General features: G+C 42.1%; 1 protein-coding gene across 1 annotated transcript; it reads right to left on the reverse strand.

Moving 5' to 3' along the window:
- Positions 1-14,127: 14,127 nt before the first annotated feature.
- On the reverse strand, positions 14,128-14,979 carry LOC138893182 (uncharacterized). The gene has a single exon (XM_070176957.1). The coding sequence runs from the start codon at positions 14,977-14,979 to the stop codon at positions 14,128-14,130; it is 852 nt and encodes a 283-aa protein (XP_070033058.1).
- Positions 14,980-15,078: the final 99 nt, after the last annotated feature.

Genomic DNA, 15,078 nt, shown 5'->3' on the forward strand with positions numbered 1-15,078 from the left:
TCCATGTGTCCATGCTTTGAAAGTATCACGGCGATCCATCCCATGTGTTAGATTTCAGCTCTGTCCAGTTGGACAAGGATTTGACTTACGAGGAGGAGCCGGTGGCAATTCTAGCCCGGCAAGTTCACCAGTTGAAATCAAAGAGCTACCCTTCAGTTCGAGTGCAGTGGAGAGGTCAGCCTATTGAGGTAGCTACTTGGGAGTCCGAGTCCGATATGCGGAGTAGATATCCCCACCTTTTCACCAGCCCATGTATTTTTCTATGTCCGTTCGAGGATGAACATTTGTTTTAGAGGTGGAGAATGTGATGACCTAAAAGGTCATCTTATGTTTAAGAACTCGAATCTGTGCTCTTAAGCCTTAAAAATCTTATTTTTACCCTCCTCGATTTGTGTGCATAGTCGGGCAGGTTTCTGAAAAGCTTTTATGTTGAAAACTAATGAAAGTAAGAAATTTTGCCTTAAAAGTTGATTTTAGTTGACTTCGCTCAACATGTTTGGTAAACAGGCCCGGATCTGTGCTTTGATGGTCCCGGTAGGTCCGTATCGAATTATGGGACTTGGGCGTATGCCCGAAATCAAATTTAGAGGTCGCTAGCTTGAGTTATGAATTTTTGATGAAAATTAAAAGTTTGGAAATTATTTGTTTTTAAGAATTGATTGATATTTGGCATTGTTAGTATCGGGTCCGTATTCTGGGTCTGGAGCCCGGTACATGTTCATTATGATATTTAAGACTAGTTTGTGAAATTTGGTGAGAAACGGAGTTGGTTTGATGTGATTCGGACGTCCAGTTGAGAAAATAGAAATTATAAAGTGTTCTTGAGAATTCCATTCGATTTGGTGCTAAATTTGGAGTTCTAGGTGTTATTTTGGCGATTTGATCACGCGAGCAAGTTCTTATGATGTTTTTAGACTTGTGTGCATGTTTGGTTTGGAGCCCCGAGGGCTCGGGTGAGTTACGGATAGGCCACGGGATGTTTTGGACTTTGGAAATCTGGTTTTTCTGCAGAGTCTGTGTTCTGGCATGTGCTTCTTCGCGTTCGCGAAGGTACTCTCGTGAACGCGAAGAGTAAACTGGGCAGCTGAGGATTTCTTCTTCGCGAACGCGAAGCGATGGGGGCATTACCCTTCGCGAACGCGACAAGCCCATCGCGAACGCGTAGCGTTAGGCACTGGGGAGGGGCAGACATCTTTTTTCTTCAGCGCGAACGCGATCAATGACTCGCGAATGCGAAGACCAAGGAAGGGTAGCCTACGCGAAGGATTGGTAGCCTATACACTTCGCGAACGCGACAGTGCTCTCGCGAACGCGATGAACACTGTCGCCCAGCACTTAACAGAACCCAAAAACAGGATTTTAGCCAAAATTCATTTTTCTCAAAAACAAAATGGTGAGAGGCGATTTTTCAAGAGCCATTTCTTCCCCAAATTATTGGTAAGTGATTCTAAACCATTTTTCTTCAATTACCCATTACATTTCTTGAATTTTCAACCTAAAATCTAGAGTTTTCATGGTAGAATTAGGGGTTAGGGTAGAAACTAGAAATTTCGGGAATTTGAGGATTTATACCTCAATTTGAGGTCGGATTCGAAAACTAATTACATATTCGGGCTCGGGGGTGAATGGGTAAAAGGATTTTGGTCCGAACCTCGGGTTTTGACCAAGCGGGCCCGGGGTCGATTTTTCGACTTTTTGGAGGAAAATTTGGGAAATTTAATTTATGCATTATAATTGATTCGTTTAGCAATATTTTATATTATTGAGTCATTTTTGAATAGATACGAGTGATTTGGAGGTGAATCCCAAAGGAAAAGCTGTGATTGAGAATTAAGTGGCCTTCAGAGTGAGATAAGTGTTGTGTCTAACCCTGACTTGAGGGAATTAGGAACCTTAGATTTTTTGCTAAGTGAAATTCATGTGAGCGGCCTATATGTGAGGTGACGAGTACTTATGCACCGCCAATTTACCTGTTTTCCATCTTTCTCTGTTTTTCTTATATTGTCTCATTCCTATGCCAGATTGCTACGTGTTATACTAGTGTTGTTCAATTTATCATTCTTATCATGTTTATGGATTTTCTTGTGATAATTGAGTTTTTATTTCAAAGTTGAGATTGATATTATGGAACCAAATGTTAAGGTAAGGTTTTTACTTGTTATTCTATCTCTATGTTATTATTTATGCATTGCATTATGGTAAGGGTGAGTGTTAATGCACGAAGGGTGATGCCGTGCCATATTGTGAGTGTTAATGCACGAAGGGTGATGCCGTGCCATATTGTGAGTGTTAATGCACGAAGGGTGATGCCGTGCCATATTGTGAGTGTTAATGCATGAAGGGTGATACCGTGCCATATTGTGAGTGTAAAAGCACGAAGGGTGATGCCGTGCCATATTGTGAGTGTAAAAGCATGAAGGGTGATGCCATGCCATGATATAAGAGTTAATGCATGAAGGGTGATGCCGTGCGGTTTCTATTAATTTTATGGTGAGATTGAGAGTAAAAGCACGAAGGGTGATGCCATGCATATTTCCTTACTGTATTCACTATTCATATTGATTCATGGTATATTGACTGCTCCGGTGATCATTCTGTTGTAGTTCTTTATCTTGTATTCCCCTCAGTATGTTCCCCTCTCGACATTTCCTATTTAGTTATTCATTTCTGTTATTTGCATATATACTGTTAAATTGTACAGGTTAAATTGCAGGTGCCTTGCCTTAGCCTCGTCACTACTTCGTCGAGGTTAGGCTCGACACTTACCAGTACATGGGGTCGGTTGTACTGATGTTGCACTCTGCACTTTCTGTGCAGATTTTGATACCGGCTCAGGTTGATCGAGATTTAGCTATTGGTCTGCTGTCCAGAGACTCAAGGTAGATCTGTCGGCGTTCACAGACCTTGAAGTCCCCGTCTATCATTTATGTTCTACTGTTTCTTTCATTCAGATAGTTGTATTTCTTTCAGACTATTACTTATAGTAAATTCTAGAATGCTCGTGAATTGTGACTCCAGATCCGGGTGGTAATAATTAATACAGTTCTATGATATTCCGCACTTATTATATTTTATTTGAGTTAATTATTGTTATTTACTGAATCGAAATAAGGAAATGGTTTAATGATTCTCTAACGTTGGCTTGCCTGGCAAGTGAAATGTTAGGCGCCATCACGGTCCTGTCGGTGGGAAATTTCGGGTCGTGATTGTGTCCTTACGGACAAGCAGATGAGGATCATCATACTGATGCTCCCTGATACGATCTTGAAGAGAAGACCGAGAGACCACACAAGCCAATACTCGACTTGGCTCAGAAATATCCAATCTCACAAACTGGCTAGCTAAGGTCTGAACATCCAACGCCATGGGCCTCTCTGCAGCTGGTAGATATATTAAGCTCCCCAAACTCCCTTCCCGGCGACTCAAAGCATCGGCCACAACATTGGCCTTCCTAGGGTGGTACAAAATATTGATATCATAATCCTTAAGCAGCTCCAACCACCTCCTCTGACGCAAATTAAGATCCCTCTGCTTGAACAGATGCTGCGAACCCCGGTGATCGGTGTAAATTTCACAAGGAACACCGTATAAATAATGGTGCCAAATCTTCAAGGAATGAACAATAACTGCTAACTCAAGGTCATGGACATGATAGTTCTTTTCATGTACCTTTAGGTGTCTGGACGCGTTGGAAATCACCCTATCATCATGCATCAACATCGCGCCGAGACCAATCCACGATGCATCACAATATACAGTATAAGACCCCGAACCTGTAGGCAATACCAATACTGGGGCTGTAGTCAAAGTTGTCTTGAGCTTCTGAAAGCTCTCCTCACATTCCTCTGTCCACATGAACGGAGCACCCTTCTAGGTCAGCCTGGTCATATGTGCTGCAATAGATGGGAATCCCTCTACAAAGAGACGGTAATACCTCGCCAAACCAAGAAAACTCCGGATCTCTGTAGCTGAGGACGGTCTGAGCCAACTCTGCACTGCTTCAATCTTCTTCTGATCCACCTGGATCCCATCACTCGATACTATATGACCCAAGAATGCCACTGAGTCTAGCCAAAACTCACACTTTGAAAATTTTGCATATAATGTTTTTTCTCTCAAAGTCTGGAGCGCAGTCCTCATGTGCTGCTCATAATCTTCCCGAGTCCGGGAGTACACCAGAATGTCGTCAATAAACACAATGACGAATGAGTCAAGATAAGGCCGGAATACAATGTGTATCAAGTGCATAAAAGCTGTTGGGGCATTAGTCAGCCCAAACGACATCACAAGGAACTCGTAGTGGCCATAACGAGTCCTATTAGTTTTCGGGATATATGGCTCCCGAATCTTCAACTGATGATAGCCTGAATGTAAGTCAATCTTGGAAAACACTCTGGTACCCTGTAATTGATCAAATAAGTCATCAATACGAGGCAATGGATACTTGTTCTTCACTGTGACTTTGTTCAACTGGCGGTAATCAATACACATCTGCATAGAACCATCCTTCTTCTTCACAAATAAGACAGGAGCACCCCAAGGTGACACACTGGGTCGAATGAAGCCCTTATTAAGCAACTCCTGTAACTGCTCCTTCAACTCAGGAGGAGCCATACGATATGGAGGAATAGAGATGGGTTGAGTGCCCGACAACAAATCAATTCCGAAATCAATATCTCTGTCGGGCGGTATGCCCGGAAGATCATCCCTAACTATTGGAACTAACTCAACTGTAGGGGTATCAATACTGACATCTCTCACATAAGCCAGATACGCGTCACACCCCTTCTCAACCATTCATTGAGATTTAAGAAATGAAATAACTCTACTGGGAGTATACTCTAAGATACCTCTCCACTCAAATCGCGGAAATCCTGGCATAGCCAGCGTCACAATCTTAGCGTGACAATCAAGAATGGCATAATGGGGCGACAACCAGTCAATGCCTAAAATAATATCAAAGTCTACCACGCTGAGCAATAATAAATCGGCTCTAGTCTCAAAACTACTAAGAGCAATCAAACACGACCGATACACGCGGTCCATAACAAGAGAATCTCCCACATGAGTAGACACATAAACAGGGGAACTCAAAGAATCTCAAGATACGCTCAAATACAGGGCAAAATAAGACACATAAGAATATGTAGTGCCTGGGTCAAATAATACCGATGCATCTCTATGACAGACTGGAACAATACCTATAATGACAAAATCATAAGCAACTGCCTCTGTACGAGCAGGAATTGCATAGTATCTGGACTGGCCTCCCTCTCTAGGGCAACAACCTCTACCTCCCCGACCTCCACCACGGGCTAGCTGAGCAGGTGGGGTGGCAGCTGGTACTGTAATCATAGCATGAGGACCCGATGGAGCACGTTGTGGCTGAGAAGTCTGTGGAGGTGCACCCCTCCTAAATCTGGGCAATCCCTCACCATATGGCGAGTGTCGCCACACTCAAAACAAGCTTTGGGAGGGCGTGGCTGCTGTGACTGGCTCGGGCAGGTCTGCTGGACTGGCCGCGAGGAACACCCCATTCAGGAGGCACACTAGATACTGGCGGTGCATAATAAGGCTCTTGGAGCCTAGAAGGAGCTGGAACACCGATGGCGGCTGGAAGAGCTGAATGAACGGGGCGACTCACATAACCCCTACCATGGCGAGCTGCTGGGGCACGAGCACCAAAATAAGAACCAGTCTCTCGAGACCTCTTGGCCTCCCTCTCCTCTCTATCCCGGGCAAGCATGCCCTCCAATCTCCTGGCAATACTCATAACCTGCTGATAAGAAATATCCATCTTCAACTCCTTGTACATACTAATCCGGATGCTGGGGTGGAGTCCCTCAATAAACTGTCGAACCCTCTCTCGAACTGTGGCAACAGAGGCCGGTGCATGTTGGGCCAAATCACTGAAATAGACTGCATACTCTGACACAATCATAGATCCCTAGCGCAGCTGCTCAAACTCCGTGCGCCATGAGTCCCTGAGGGATATACTCTCTCAAAAACATATCCGAGAACTGAGTACATGTAAGTGAAGTTGCCTCAGTCAGACTACTCAACTCATAAGCACACCACCACTGATAGGCTGCTCCTCTAAGCTGAAAGGTGGTAAAAGAAACCCCACTCGTCTCCACTACGCCCATAGTACGGAGAATACGATAACACTCCTCCAAAAAACCCTGAGCATCATCTGTAGCCAATCCACTGAAGATAGGTGGGTGATACATTTTGTACCTCTCAAGTCTGAGCTGCTCCGCCTCAGAAACTGCTACCCTAACCTCGGGCTGAGCTGGAGCTACCGGCTGCATTGGTACAATCTCTGGAACTTGGTTGACCTGAACCCACTACTCTGGAGTACCGGCGATGGGAGTCTGGGCTCCTCCCCCGGCCTGAAATATGGCAGGAGCAAGTTGAATCAATCCAGCCTGAGCTAAGGTGTTGAACATGCTTAGAAACTGGGCTAGAGTCTCCTGGAGGGCTGGTGCAGAAACAGGTACCTCAGGTGTCTTCCCTTCAGCTGGAGCTCTGATACCAACTTGTCACGACCCAATTTTCCCTCCGTATGATGTCGTGACGGCACCTAGTCTCTATGACTGGGTAAGCCTAACATTTGCAGAATAATGAAATGAAAACATAAATTTAACAACTAACTGTAACGATAACACCGCAACTGAATACTATGTCGCTTGGCATGTACAATAACTCCTCAATATACTACACAACATTCCCAAAACCCGGAACATCATGAATCACAAACTACAGAAGGAAAATCTAGTGTCTCTATACATCAGAGTCTATCAAAAGAAAATACAAAAGATAATGAACATGGGGAAGAGTAGAAGAGGACTCCGAGTTCTGCGGACGCGGCAGATATACCTTGAAGTCTCCAAAGATGTCCCGGCTCACTGATAGTGCGGCTGATAAGGAGCACCTGGATCTACACACGAAAACATGTGCAGAAGAGTAGCATGAGTACACCACAATCGGTACCCAGTAAGTGCCAAGCCTAACCTCGGTCGAGTAGTGACGAGGTCAGGTCAGGGCTCTACTAGTATATATATAATAACACAAGATAGAATGAAATATATATATATATATATATAATAAAGCAATATAGAATGAAATACCGCAATAAAATAAAGACTGAAATTTAACAAGAATGAAATCATCGAAGACAACAGCCTAGTACACAAAGATAACAACATGGGATCTCCCGAGATACCGTGTCATAGTCCCAAACATAAATGTGCAGTACAGGGGGATCTTCCGGAATACCGTTCTGTAGTCCTAAGGTAAATATGCATTACATGGGGATCTCCCGGAATACCGTTTTGTAGTCCCAAAGTAAATATGCAGTACAAAGGGATCTCCCGGAATACCGTTCCGTAGTCTCAAAGTAAATATGCAGTACATGGGGATCTCCCGGAATACCGTTCCATTGTCCCAAAGTAAATATGCAGCTCAACCAATGGAAATAAAAGTTACCGCAAGAAAACCTACAATTGAGACTAAGTTCAAGTCAAGGAAAAACAGGAATTTCAATAAACATGCTGCACAGAATTCAGATAGGCAGTTAAGACACGTAGGCATGCTATTCTAAACTAAACAGGATAGTTACATATGCTAGTGTAGCTCAAATAAGGAGAAACATGTTATTACTTAGTGAAGAACGGAGTTTTACAACAAATAACCCGTGTACGTACTTGTCACCTCACGTACACGGCACTCACATATCAAAACAGTACCAAATCCTAAGGGGAGTGCCCCCACACAAGGTTAGGCAAGCCACTTATCTCGAACCAAGCTCAATCAATCGGTCACAATGCCTTCCCCACGAATATCCGGCTCCGAATGGCCCAAATCTAGACAAAAGCAATTATAGATCATAAATACAACCATAATAGACTCATCTAATTAATGAAATCAATACTTTAACAAAAATTCCGAATTCGCCCTAAAAAGTCGACCCGGGCCCACATCTCAATTTCGGGTAAAAGTTACAAAATACGAACACCCATTCACTCACGAGTTCACTCGTACCAAATTTATCCAAATCCGATGTCTAAATCCCAATCAAAACTCAGAAATTCGGTTAGGGAACTTTTCCCCATTTTCCCAACTTTTCAATCCAAATCCGAAATTAAATGGAGAAAACAACTATAGATTAATGAAATACAACCAAAAATAAGTTAGGAATCGTTACCCCAAAGCTCTCTCTGAAAATCCCTCGAAAAATCGCCAATTCCCGAGCTCCCAAGTCCAAAAATGAAGAAATGAATCCAACCCTCGATATTTCCTCTTTTCTGCCCAGAAATCTCGCTTCTACGAGCCTTCAACCGCACCTGCGTAAATTCCATCGCATGTGCGAAAATCACTTAAAGGGGACTGAGTCCGCATCTATGAACAAGGGCTGCTTCTGCGAGCCCGCATCTGCGCTCCTCTTCCGCTTATGCTGATCTATGGCCGCACCTGCGGTCCCAGCTAGACAGGGCCAAAACCGCTTCTGCGGCTCCATGGCCGCTTCTGCGGCACCGCACTTGCGACCCAAAGTGCACAGGTGCGAGTACACCAGGTGTAGCAGCTCCAGCAATTGCATAAGTCCCAAACTCAATCCGTTAAGCACCCAAAACTCACCCGAGGCCCCCGGGACCTCGAACAAACATACCAACCAATCCTAAACACCATACTAACTTAGTCGAGCCCTCAAACTACATCAAACAACGCTAAAAATCACAAATCATCCTCCGATTCAAACTTAAAGAACTTGAAACTTCCAAATTCGACAACCGATTCCGAAACGAACCAAACCACGTCCAATTGACCCCAAATTTTGTGCATAAGTCATATTCAACATTACGGACCGACTTCAACTTTCAGAATCGGAATCCGTCCCCGATATCAAATATTCCACTGCCGATCAAAAATCTCCAAAACTTTGACTTCCGCCATTTCAAGCCTAAATGAGCTACAGACCTCCAAAACACAATCCGGACACGCCCCGAAGTCCAAAATCACCAAACGGAGCTAACGGAACCGACGAAACTCTATTCTGGAGTCGTCTTTATACAATTCCGACTACGGTCCAAATCTTAAGGCTTAAGCTCCCATTTTAGGGACTAAGTGTCCCAAAACACTCCAAAAACCAAAACGAAGCCTCCTGACAAGTCACATAAGCAAAAAATAGATACGGGGGAAACAGTAAATAGGGGATCGAGACTATTACTCTCAAAACGACCGGCCGGGTCGTTACATAATTAGATGTTGAATATTCTGTACACTTGTTAAATATCATGTATCCATTACAAAACATTAAGGTCAACAAACTAGCAATTATGTGTTTCTTAGTTCTTGAAGGTATAAAGCTGATGAGCATTGACTAGAAGCTAGTGATACAAGCAACACATTCTGAAGATCTACAACTACACCTCTTTTGATGAGTGATATGATGTAATTCATGAATATGGAATCACATGGTAATGTAATAGTGTTAATTCTCACAAATATGGAAAATTCGAAGAAGGAGAAGAGCTACAACGAAGAAGTGAAGAGAGAGAAAAGAGGGAAAAGAATTTCTATTATTACTGTGTTAACCGACTAATGTCCAAATACACTGTACATTTATATAACTAATCAACTACTAGCCAACCAACTACACTAGTTAATTAGCTTAACTATAGTTAACACCTAATGACACTTAACTATAGTTAACTAAGTGACAGCTGTACAATTACTAAGCTCCTTTACACCCCCCCCCCCTCCCAAGCTAGGAGTGATGAAGATGTTCTTCATCCCTAACTTGGACAAAAGATAACGACGTTGAAGAATAGTGAGAGCCTTGGTCAGAATGTCAGCCTGTTGCTCAGAGGATGGCAGTTACTGAACATGGACTAGGACTTGAAGCACCTTCTCGCGAATGAAATGACAATCAATGTCGATGTGTTTAGTGCGCTCATGAAATATGGGATTGGCTACAATCTGAATAGCGGACTCACTATCACGGTGGAGAGAAATAGGCAACTGAATATCCATAGCTAATTCTCGGAATAGACCAGCGAGCCACACAAGCTCAGCAACAGTGGCAGCAAGGCTGCTATACTCTGCTTCAGCAGAGCTACAGACCATCAAAAATCTCCAAAACTTCGACTTCCGCCATTTTAAACCTAAATGAGCTACAGACCTCCAAAACACAATCCAGACACGCCCCTAAGTCCAAAATCACCTAACAGAGCTAACGGAACCGACATAACTCTATTCCGGAGTCGTCTTCACACAATTCCGACTACGGTCCAAATTTTAAGGATTAAGCTCCTATTTTTGGGACTAGGTGTCCCAAGACACTCCAAAAACCAAAACGAAGCCTCCCGACAAGTCACATAAGCAGAAAAAGATGCGAGGGAAACAGTAAATAGGGGATCGAGGCTATTACTCTCAAAATGACCGGCCGGATCGTTACATAATTAGATGTTGAATATTCTGTACACTTGTTAAATATCATGTATCCATTATAAAACATTAAGGTCAACACACTAGTAATTCTGTGTTTCTTAGTTCTTGAAGGTATAAGTTGATGAGCATCGACTAGAAGCTACTGATACAAGCAACACATTTTGAAGATCTACAGCTACACCTCTTTCGATGAGTGATATGATGTAGTTCATGAATATGGAATCACATGGTAATGTAATAGTGTTAATTCTCACAAATCTGGAAAATTCGAAGAAGGAAAAGAGTTGCAACGAAGAAGTGAATAGAGAGAAAAGAGGGAAAAGGATTTTTGTTATTATTGTGTTAACAGACTAATGTCCAAATACACTATACATTTAAATAACTAATCAACTACTAGCCAACCAACTACACTAGTTAATTAGCTTAACTATAGTTAACACCTAATGAAACCTAACTATAGTTAACTAAGTGACAGTTGTACAATTACTAAGCTCCTTTACACTACACCCCCCTCAAGCTAGGGGTGATGAAGATGTTCTTCATCCCTAGCTTGGACAAAATATAACGATGTTGAAGAATAGTGAGAGCCTTGGTCAAAATGTCAGCCTGTTGCTCGGAGAATGGCAGATACTGAACATGGACTAGGCCTTGAAGCACCTTCTCGCGAATGAAATGACAATCAATGTCAATGTGTTTAGTGCGCTCATGAAATACGGGATTGGCGGCAATCTGAATAGCGGACTTACTATCATAGTGGAGAGAAATAGGCAACTGAATATCCATAGCTAATTCTCGGAATAGGCCAGCGAGCCACACAAGCTCAGCAACAGTGGCAGCAAGGCTGCGATACTCTGCTTCAGCAGAGCTACAGACCATCAAAAATCTCCAAAACTTCGACTTTCGCCATTTCAAGACTAAATGAGCTACAGACCTCCAAAACACAATCCGGACACGCCCCTAAGTCCAAAATCACCTAACAGAGCTAACGGAACCGACATAACTCTATTCCGTAGTTGTCTTCATATAGTTTCGACTACGGTCCAAATCTTAAGGCTTAAGCTCTCGTTTTAGGGACTAAGTATCCCAAAATACTCCAAAAGCCAAAACGAAGCCTCCTGACAAGTCACATAGGCAGATAAAAGATACAGGGGAAATAGTTAATTGGGGATCGCGACTATTACTCTCAAAACGACCGGCCGGGTCATTGCATAATTAGATGTTGAATATTCTGTACACTTGTTGAATATCATGTATCCATTACAAAACATTAAGGTCAACAAACTAGTAATTCTGTGTTTCTTAGTTCTTGAATGTATAAAGCTGATGAGCATCGACTAGAAGCTACTAATACAAGTAACACATTATGAAGATCTACAGCTACACCTCTTTCAATGAGTGATATGATGTAGTTCATGAATATGGAATCACATGGTAATGTAATAGTGGTAATTCTCACAAATCTAGAGAATTCGAAGAAGGAGAAGAGCTGCAACGAAGAAGTTGTATTTGATTTTATATACCCACTTGCATCCGATGGCCTTTTTGCCTTCTGGTAAAGGAACCACTTTCCAGGTGTTATTATCCTCTAAAGCCTTGATTTCAAGTTGCATAGCCTCAACCCAGTGAGGATTCTTAGCTGCTTGAGCATAAGTTGTGGGTTCAACTTCTACTGAAAATCTGGTGAGAAAGTTTTGATAAGTAGGTGAAAGTGAATCATAAGAAATGACAGCAGAGATAGGATGAGAGCAAGTTTGAGCAGCCTGAGACTTGGCAGGGATACCAAAATCTTTCATCCATATAGGAGGCTTGGAAGTTCTGTTAGATTTGCGAAGTTCTGTAGGTGGTGCTGGTACAAGCTCTTGTGAAGATGATTGTGAAGTAGGAACTGAATCAGGAAGTGTTGCCTCAATATTAGAGGAATGAAGAGGCTCTGTGGCTTCTGTGGACAGCTGACCAGCCTCATCATGTGAAGTTGGAGCAACTGGAGCAGGATGACCAGCCTCATCATGTGAATTTGGAGCAGCTAAATCAGGATGGACATGAATAATGACATCATCTGTAGATAATTGGCAAGTATCAACTGCCTCTGGGAATGACATCTCAATATTGCTTTGTGTAGTCTTGAATGGGAAAATGGACTCATTGAAGACAACATCTCTACTAATGAATACCTTGTGTGTCTCAAGATCATAGAGTTTATAGCCCTTTTGAAAAACACCATAGCCAAGTAGGACTGACTTAATGGCCCTGGGACTGAACTTATCTTGCTTGGGTAGAGTGGAGGCATAACCTAAGCATCCTATTACTCTCAGCTGTGATAGAGATGGTGTACGATTATACAGAACCTCAAAAGCAGATTTGTTGTCTAAGACACACAAGGGAACTCTGTTGATGATATACATTGCTGCTTCAATACAACAACCCCAAAATCTTAAGGGCAAACCTCCTTAGAACTTGATGGCCCTAGATATCTCAAGGATATGTCTGTGCTTTCGTTCGACCATTCCATTTTTCTGAGGTGTGTATGGACATGACCTTTGGTGTATAATCCCATAGGTATTGAACAGATCTCCACAAGTAGAGTTAAAAAACTCTGCACCATTATCAGACCTAACCACTTTGATATGCTTTCCAAACTGATTCAGAACCATGACAATGAATGATTTTAACAAACAAGAAACATCCGATTTAACTCTCATCATAAAAGTCCAAGTCCATCTAGAACAGTCATCTACAACAGTAAGAAAATACTGCATACCATCATAAGTAGCAATGTTATAAGGACCCCAGACATCCATATGTAGCAATTGAAAAGGTTCAGTAGATCTGCTAGTATGTGTTGGAAAAGCAATCCTAGTTTGTCTAGCTAGTGGACACACATCACAATTGTTCAAAGTAAATCTAAGCTTGTTCTGAAAAAAAGAAATCCTCCTTAGAACAACCATAGGAACATGGCCTAGTCGTTTATGCCAAATCTCTTAGTCTGTAATATTTTGTACTGCCATAGATTTTATATGAGTATGAAAATCATTCCTGGACCTTGCCAATTGCCTTCAGCCTCCAACTGAAGAGCTCCTAAAATACAAAGAAGTCTGGATAAAATGCTGCACAACAATTCAAATCCCTTGTCACTTTTGAAGCTAACAGAAGATTGAATTTAAAATTGGGCACACATAATACATACTTAAGTAGTTCACCTCCAGGCATTTCACAATCCCCAACATGAGTAATTCTAGCAGTCTCTCCAGTTGGCATTTGAACCTGTCCTGAACTTCCTATTTCAATACCATTTAACAACAACTGGTTATTGCTCATCATGTGATTAGTAGCACCAGTATCCACTATCCAACTAGATCCCTTTGTAGGAATAGAACATGAAGTACCTGCTATATGTGCACTAGGAAAAGATGTACCTTCCATGTGAGCACTAGATTCTGAAAAAGATGACCTATTGTTGTTTAACATTTGCAAAATCTGATTATACTGATCAGGTGTAAACACAGGAGGTTGTGGCATTGTTGGTTGTTGTACTGACTGTACTTCTGTCTTAGCCAAGTGACCACTGATGGAAGCCCCTATCTTCTTTGATTTAAAATCAGCCGGATAACCAATGATCTTATAGCAATTCTCCTTGAGATGACCTTGCATGTTACAATAGTCACACTTCATAAGTTTGTATCAACCTTTTCTAGTGTGGCCCTTCATGCGACAAAAATCACATTCGACATTATAGTTTCTTCGCTGCTTCTGAGTGTTATTCCTCGAAGTGAACAAGGTCGTTGGTTCCATAGACTCAATAGGAATAGTATGACTACCAGCAACAATTCTTTGGCTTTCATCTTGCAAAATCATGGCATAGGCTTGATTCACAGAAGGTGCTTTAATCTTCATTAATATTTGGCTTCGAGCTTGACTATAACTATCATTCAAGCCCATCAAAAACTGCCAAAGACATTGATACTGTAGATGCGCAAGATGTTTTTTTGATTTTTCACAGTCATAAGGAGGAGCTGGAATAATTGAGTCATATTCATCCCATAAATCCTTCAACTTTAAATAATACGCCGATACTGATGATGTTCCCCAAGTTAGGGTAAAAATTTCTTTATGAAGATAATACATTCGTGAAGAATTCACTTTATCAAACCTCTCGCGAAGATCTTCCCAGATTGCTCGAGCACTTGAGCGAAACAGAACACCACTTAGTAAATCACGACTTACATTGTGCATCAGCCACGATTTGACAATCGCATTGCAATAATCCCACAAATGATTGAACCTAGTTCCAAAGGTATCTCTGGCGATCGAACCGTCCATAAAACCCAGCTTGTTTAGTGTTAGCAACGAAACTTCCATAGCTTGGCTCCAAAGTGTGTAGTTTTCCATTCCGATCAACTGAAATCCCAACGATAACGAATTCGGTCCATCAGAAGGATGCAAGTATAGAGGATGATTGTGATCAATCACAATCGATTCCTGCATGGTCGATTGTTCTTCAAAATCACGTTCTTCGACTGTATCTCCTGCCATTGAAATTATGGCACAAATTTGCAAACAACTTTTCGGTGAATCTCTCGATTTTCAGCTGAATTGATGATGAAAACCCCGAGATTCACACGATTAATGCTC

This window comes from Nicotiana tomentosiformis, chromosome 5 (genome assembly GCF_000390325.3).
Source record: "Nicotiana tomentosiformis chromosome 5, ASM39032v3, whole genome shotgun sequence".
Lineage (NCBI taxonomy): Eukaryota > Viridiplantae > Streptophyta > Magnoliopsida > Solanales > Solanaceae > Nicotiana > Nicotiana tomentosiformis.